The sequence below is a fragment of the Lacerta agilis genome, chromosome 10 (assembly GCF_009819535.1).
Source record: "Lacerta agilis isolate rLacAgi1 chromosome 10, rLacAgi1.pri, whole genome shotgun sequence".
NCBI classification, from domain to species: domain Eukaryota; kingdom Metazoa; phylum Chordata; class Lepidosauria; order Squamata; family Lacertidae; genus Lacerta; species Lacerta agilis.
In genome coordinates this window covers 2,590,001-2,597,941 of record NC_046321.1, presented here as the reverse complement: position 1 = coordinate 2,597,941, position 7,941 = coordinate 2,590,001, and the positions used below count along the sequence as shown (strand labels likewise).

Below are 7,941 nucleotides of genomic sequence, written 5' to 3'. Positions count from 1 at the left end.
CGGACGTGACTCGCTGCTTAGGGGATTATGAAAGCCACTGAGTGGAGAGTCCAAAAATTATGCAGTATCGAAATAATATACTTCTGATGATCGGAGGATGGCGGGGACCGAGGGGTTAGAAAGGTTATTTTACAAGGAGCAAATAGACACTTGAACCAGGCAAATCGGACACTGCGTTCAGGAGTTGTGGATTTTTACAATAATAAACATTTCGAGCTGTCAAAAATGGGCCACCCAGCGTCTAAATTGTCCATTTGATACATTGTTGCAAGTTATAATTAATAGTTTCCCCAACTGGTTACATTTTGGTTTCGATTCCATTGTTCTCCCAGCAGGGAGCCTGTCAAAACCCACTTAGTGTTCAGTCAAGCGTGAAGGTGATGATTGAATCATAGTAGCTGCGCTGAACGTTCCATTTTGCAGGCTGAGCCGAATGCATGCTCCTGATTGGTGGGTTTCCCGTTCATTGAGAAAATGGAGACCAGCGGAGCGCTGTTTGACAGAAGCGCTTTTCCAGGGGCTTTTTCGGAACGCAGATTGGGATTTTGGGGAAACCCTTTATCGCGAGGGTTTTATGTGGTGCTTGTGCGACTTGTGTGGTGAAGGGGTACCCGCTCATCGTCGGGGGGGGGCAAAGAGAAGAAAAGAGGCTTCCAGGTCCCGCATTTGGCAGCGCGGGAGTCCCGCGAGGAGGCTGCACGGTGGGGGAAGGTGGCGGCTGGAATTTTCCCTAACACCAAGAACAAACTTAGTTGGTCTCTAAGGTGCTACTGGAAAGAATTTTTATTTTTATTTTTTTGTTTTATACTTTGAAATGTAAATCAGAAAATTTAATACATTTTCTGACTGACATCTCAAAATATTCATTGTTGTTGTTCAGTCGTGTCCGACTCTTCGTGACCCCATGGACCAGAGCACGCCAGGCACGCCTATCCTTCACTGCCTCCCGCAGTTTGGCCAAACTCATGCTAGTCGCTTCGAGAACACTGTCCAACCATCTCGTCCTCTGTTGTCCCCTTCTCCTTGTGCCCTCCATCTTTCCCAACATCAGGGTCTTTTCTAGGGAGTCTTCTCTTCTCATGAGGTGGCCAAAGTACTGGAGCCTCAGCTTCAGGATCTGTCCTTCCAGTGAGCACTCAGGGCTGGTTTCTTTAAGGATGGATGAGTTTGATCTTCTTGCAGTCCATGGGACTCTCAAGAGTCTCCTCCAGCACCATAATTTAAAAGCATCAATTTTTCGGCAATCAGTCTTCTTTATGGTCCAGCTCTCACTTGCATACATCACCACTGGGAAAACCATAGCATTAACTATACGGACCTTTGTGGGCAAGGTTGATGTCTCTGCTTTTTAAGATGCTGTCTAGGTTTGTCATTGCTTTCCACCCAAGAAGCAGGCGTCTTCTAATTTCGTGACTGCTGTCACCATCTGCAGTGATCATGGAACCCAAGAAAGACCTTTGTTACGGAAATTACCGGGTCGAGGCTGCTCAGCTCCCGGTCCTACGGAGGAAGCCCGTGGTTCACTGCGGAGGTAATGGAGACCAGCCGGAGATTGGAGCAAAAGCAAAGGAGTTTATTGCGCAACAAGGTTCAGGAGGATCCGAACCCCGAACAAAGGGTGTCCTGAACTTTTAAAACTTCCCGCCATTGCCCAGAATACACAGCGAAATACATCATAGAAACGTCAGAGAAGGGAGGGGGAGAGAGGAGGTTCTAGTGAGATTTACATATAGGAAAAACAAGTTTTACATATCAGGAAGGATGGCAGGAACCGGTGAATGGATCTAGGGTGGGTGAGAGCCAGTTTGGTGTAGTGGTTAGGAGCGGCAGACTCGTAATCTGGGGAACCAGGTTCGTGTCTGCACTCCTCCACATGCAGCTGCTGGGTGACCTTGGGCTAGTCACACTTCTCTGAAGTCTCTCAGCCCCACTCACCTCACAGAGTGTTTGTTGTGGGGGAGGAAGGGAAAGGAGAATGTGAGCCGCTTTGAGACTCCTTCGGGTAGTGAAAAGCGGGATATCAAATCCAAACTCTTCTTCTTCTTCTAATACACATTGAAAGTTTCCACTGAGGAAGAACAATAGAAAACTCCTAGGAGGATGTCTGCTGCCATGGTAACTGATGGATGGGTGCTCGAATGGATTACCGGGAGGGGTGCATTCCTCTTGCAGCAGGATGAGTACGTGACTCGCTGCTTAAGGGATTATGAAAGCCACTGAGTTGAGAGTCCAAAAATTATACAGTATCGAAATAATATACTTCTGATGATCGGAGGATGGCGGGGACCGAGGGGTTAGAAAGGTTATTTTATAAGGAGCAGATAGACACTCGAACCAAGCAGATCGGACATTGTATTGCTGAGATATTGATTTTTATGTTATTTTACTGTTTGAGCTGTCAAACTGGCCCCCCACAGTCTAAATAAGTCCACTTGCAACATTGTAACAGTTTATAATTAATAGTTTCCCAAACTGGATACATTTTGGTTTCGGTTCCATTGTTCTCGCAGCAGGGAGCCTGTCAATACCCACTTAGCGTTCAGTCAAGCGTGAAGGTGATGATTGAATCATAGTAGCTGAGCTGAACGTTCCATTTTGCAGGCTGAGCTGAATGCACGCTCCTGATTGGTGGGTTTCCCGTTCATTGAGAAAATGGAGCGTGTACGGAGCGCTGTTTGACAGGAGCGCTTCTCCGGAGGCTTTTCGGGGCGCAGATCGGGACATTTAGGGGAAACCCTTTATCGCGAGGGTTTTATGTGGTGCTTGTGCGACTTGTGTGGTGAAGGGGTACCCGCTCATCGTCGGGGGGGGGGGCAAAGAGAAGAGAAGAGGCTTCCAAGTCCCGCACTTGGCAGCGCGGGGGTCCCGCGAGGAGGCTGCGCGGTGGGGGGAAGGTGGCGGCTGGAATTTTCCCTAACACCTTAAACCTTAAACCAAGGACTTCCCTTCTTCTCTTTCCGTGGTTCATTTTGCATGCCACACACCCCTGCATATTTTACATGAACTGAACCATTCAGTAATCCATTGTTACATTCATCAAAACTTATTTACGCTGTTGAATTTATCTTAATGCTACCAGCGTTTTTAAATGAACACGGTTTCACCTATATATCCAGTAAACATTTTCCAGTCTTCTTTAAATGTACATTCTTCTTGTTCTCTTATTCTATATGTTAAATCTGCAAGCTGCGCGGGTTCCATTAGTTTAAGTTGCCATTCTTCTTTGGTTGGGACCTCACCCGTTTTCCATTTGGGGGCTAACAAAACACGGGCGGCCACAGTAGTAGCATACATAAATCGTCTTTTTTTGACACCTAATATAAACTGCTTAAGGGTGTTGTGGTGTCTGTGCAACTGTTATCTGGCTGCAAGCTAATACAGTGGTGCCTCGCTAGACGAAAATAATTCGTTCTGCGAGTGTCTTTGTAGAGTGATTTATTCGTCTTGCGAAGCACCAATGCAAACCGCTAGTTTTCGCTTTAAAAATCGTCTTGCGAGGCAGCCCCATTGACTTTTTCCTTCCGCTAGCGAATGCCGTTCGTCTAGCGAGTTTTTCGTCTAGCGAGGCATTCGTCTAGTGGGGCACCACTGTACCTCTTCCTTCAAAGTGGGGTTTATTGGGGACCCACAACATTTGCTTACTGGGCTTAAGACTTCTTTTGTTTCGGCAAACCTAACCCACACATCAAAACAAAATAAAAAATACAAAAAAATTCCTTCCAGTAGCACCTTAGAGACCAACAAAGTATGTTCTTGGTATGAGCTTTCTTGTGCATGCACACTTCTTCAGATACACTGAAACAGAAGTCACCAGACCCTTATATATTGTGAGAGGGTGGGGAGGGGGTATTACTCAGAAGGGTGGTGGGAGTGGGGGATTGGCTGATGGGTGTGGAAAACCTGTTGACGACTGTTAACGACTGCAATTGGTCTTACAGGAAAAAGCAAGGGGTGAGTGAGAGGGCTAAAAATAGCTTTGTCATGTATAATGAGATAAGAATCCAATGACTTTACAAGTCATTTTAACACGCATTTTCATATATTATGCAAGTTTTGCTTCCGTTTTGATAAATTTGAGGTCGGCATGCCTTCAGTATTTTTAATGAGCATTTTATATTTTACGTAAATGGTTTAGAGGTCATGGAGAAAGCAATAAGTAAAATCTTACTCAATGAACAAAGAGATAAAGATTTATTGGATGTTACAGTTTTCTGGTCAACAACCAGGAGAGATCATAAAAGGATGCAGAGATGGGGTCCTTGCAGGAATATCCCCTTGCCTTTATCTGAAGGTGTGTGTCTTCCTGATTCTGACTTCTCAGGCTTTAGGATAGAGTCTGTACTGGCAGAGGTACGGACGAGTAGATCTGCAGATCTCATCGTTCCACTTCATGTATCCTGGAAAGCAAAAGAAAACTTGTGTCTCATGCTCCACTTGGAGATTTGCCAAAGGTTTAATATTGCAATGGATGCCATTGAGATATCGCTAGGGATGTTGGAGAACTCAACCAAAAACGTGGCCAGTTTTTGCTGCTGCTGATTGCAGTCTGCAAATGATACGTAACCGATTCCGTCCCCCCATCCATTTTGTGGTTCCCTCGCATGGAAATGAAAGGGGTGGATGAAGCGAATGACGATGTAATCACAGAGTAACACGTAATTTACATTATTATTAGTCAGGTAAGAGATGTATGTTTGGCACAATGGACAGTCAGATAAATTGTGGGGCTTTTGTTTTAACTGGAAAAGTCTCAAAAACAGTATAGCACTTGGAAAATGGTGTCCAGCTACGCTTCTGCTGCGTACCTCTGCTTCTCCAGTGCTTATGCAGAGTTTTGAAAACTTCTTCTTCTGCGCAACGGTGTGTGTGCCTTTCTTGCCAGCAAATAAATCCCACAGAGTCCAGCTTGTTTTAAGCAAGCAAGCTTTATTTACAAGCATAAATCACGGGCATTCTTTCGCGGAGGAGATACGGACGACATGTCTCCGGTTGAAAAGCGAAACCAGAATGAACAGAAAATGAACAATGCGTCACATATCACATAGGCTTCTGTACAGCAGTACCCGGATGTATGACATCATCTTCCCTGTGGGCGGGACGGACTGTTGAGCTTATTAACCCTAAAAGCTCCAAACCTCGCATAAACAATGCAGGTTTCGGTAGAAGGGGAAGTGCAGAGCAACAGAAAAAGCAATGCATGTGACGAACAGGGGGCAGAGGTGGAAATGGGGCCTTATTACATCCCAACAGAGTTTGTTTTTGTTTTTAGCCTGTCAGGTTTTCCCCGGGAAAGATAATTCCTGATTAAATGGAGAAAAACTATATTTTGATGCCAGTGGCGTCACAGTACCATAAGAGAGAGATATATATTGCTGGCATGAAGAGCAGACACAATAAACCCCTATAGGGAGAAACACTTATTCTTGTTGGTTATTTATGTATTTCATCTTTTTATCTTGTATCTTTATGCTGTGAACGGCGCTGGGATATTCAGATAAAGTGAGATATAGTAATAACAATAACAATAACAAAAATAACAGTAACAATAATAATGTCCCGATTTATCTCCCCACAACTTGCTACTTGAAGAGCTGAGATCTCCCCTTCCTGTTTTAATGGCAGAGTCCAACCTTAAATTTACAGAAAACGGAAACAAGTTCTTCACTGCAGCCACCAAAACTGGGATGCAATGGTTAAAGGGAATATGAATTCTGATCATAGATTTTTTTATACTTTGGTTTTAAGGTGAGGTCTGTGTGCACGTAGATCGTGCTTTTCCTAAATAGCTCTATGCAGTCTCTGATGCTTATTGCCTGCAGACCAATCAAACAAAACCTGACACGATTTTGCACTTCGTTACCCCGACGCAGGTGATGCTGTGGTCTAAACCACAGAGCCTCTTGGGCTTGCCGATCAGAAGGTCGGCGGTTCGAATCCCTGCGACGGGGTGAGCTCCCATTGCTCGTTCCCTGTTCCTGCCAACCTAGCAGTTCAAAAGCACAGGTAGATAAATAGGTACCGCTCCGGCGGGAAGGTAAACGGTGTTTCCATGCGCTGCTCTGGTTTCGCCAGAAGCGGCTTAGTCATGCTGGCTACATGACCCGGAAGCTGTCTGAGGACAAACGCTGGCTCCCTTGGCGTATAGAGCGAGATGAGCACGCAACCCCAAGAGTCGTCCGCAACTGGACCTAACGGTCAGGGGTACCTTTACCTTTACCTTTACCCCGATGGTTAAAAAGATTCAAAGAGGTCTCTCATTCTGCAAGCATACCCTCCATTCCTAGGAGGTCCCACAACCGGGCTGCTCAGTTCTTTGCCCCCCCCCGCCAACATCTCACATCACCTGGGCTCACCCCACTGGGAGAGGAAGGGGGTTGCAGGGGTTGCGGTCCACCCCGGGTGCAAGTCCGGGGTATGACGTTGCGCGCCACCCCCTGGGACACGCGCTGCTCGCCGCGCACCCCCCACTTGTCCCACGCCCCCTGGGATGTGTGCCAGCCATGCCCCCGTATGTGTGCTGCTCCAGCTGCTCTCCCTCTGGGCCCACCTGAGTCAGCCCAAAGCTCGACGCAGTTCTCGTCGTTGTTCTGGTTGTTGGGTTCTCCAGCATTCCAGTTCTTGTATCCGTTTGAAGACCAATCTGTCCACTGCCACTGCTGGTTCTGTGTGGGCAGGAAAGCAGTTTGGTTGTCAGGGAAGAGAGCAAAGATGCCCCGACGAGGCTCTCGCTGGGCAGAAGGGAGACCTGGAGTCTCCTTGCGGCAGCTGCTCACTCTCTTTTACACAAAACACACACACACACAATTAAATTTTCTGTTTTGCAATTTACCGTATTTTTCGCTCCATAAGACGCACTTTTTCCTCCTAAAAAGTAAGGGAAAATACCTGTGCATCTTATGGAGCAAATGGTGGTCCCTGAAGCTGAATTGCCCAGGGGCCAAAAGCAGATTGTGCTTTTTTTTTTTTTTTTACAAAGAGAAAAGGGAGTGTTGAAAGGACCCCGCTCAGCAGCTGATCAGCAAGAGATAGGGAGAGAGATAAGAGTCCCGGCTCCCTTTCAGCCCCGCCCTCCTTTGTTGAATGTGCTGCAGAGGGAGGTTGTTTGTTTCCCCAGGACATGTGACTGGCTGATTAGATTATCTGTCTGGAAACTGTAGAAACGGCTCCCTTTCCTTAAGATTTTTCAGAAATGTGAGTTAAACCCCATAAAAATGGGGCTTTTCCTCTTTGCTTTTCCCCCTTTGCAAAAGGAGCTTTGCTTTTCTCCCTTTGCAAAAAAGCTGCAAAATCTTTAGCTGATCCTAAAAAAAAACCAACCCCAGGGCTTTTCCCTTTACCTTTGCAAAAAAAGCTGCAAAACTTTTGGCTGATCCTCAAAAAAGCCAGGGCTTTTCCTTTTGCAAAAAAGCTGCAAAACTTTTAGCTGATCCTCAAAACAAACAAACAAACAGGGCTTTTAGAGGAGGAAAACCAGAAAAAAAAAATCTTGTTTCCTCCTCTAAAAATGAGGTGCGCCCTATGGTCCGGTGCGTCCTATGGAGCGAAAAATACGGTAAAATACTCATTTTTACATCCTTAAGATATCAATGGCTTCTCTTCTTCTCTTCTCTTTCCACTGTTCATTTTGCATATCATAAACCCCTGCGTATTTTACAAAAAGTATACGATTCAGTACAGTGGTACCTCTAGTTGAGGACTTAATCTGTTTCAGGGTGCTGTTTGCACCCTGAAAAGTCCACAACTAGAGTGCCTCTTCTGTGCATGTGCGCGGTGCGATCAAGCACTTCTGTGCATACGCAAAGCGCACAGATTGCTTCTGCGCATGCGTGGGTGGCGAACCCAAGAAGTAAACACGTCCAGGTTTGCTGCATTCGTAAGCTGAAAATCCGTAAGAAGAGCAGAACGCAACATGAGGTATGACTGTATTCCATTATTACATCC

At 46.0% G+C, this 7,941-nt stretch overlaps 1 protein-coding gene across 1 annotated transcript in view; it reads right to left on the bottom strand.

The window, feature by feature from the left end:
- Positions 1-4,317: 4,317 nt before the first annotated feature.
- The window catches only part of LOC117054067 (C-type lectin lectoxin-Thr1-like), a 9,270-nt gene continuing 5,646 nt past the window's right edge, over positions 4,318-7,941 (bottom strand). The window contains exons 4-5 of the mRNA XM_033162521.1: positions 6,548-6,662; positions 4,318-4,397 (exon numbers count right to left, since the gene is read on the bottom strand). Of these exons, the coding sequence (XP_033018412.1) occupies positions 4,318-4,397; positions 6,548-6,662 (195 nt within the window). The remainder of the gene's footprint in view (positions 4,398-6,547; positions 6,663-7,941) is intronic.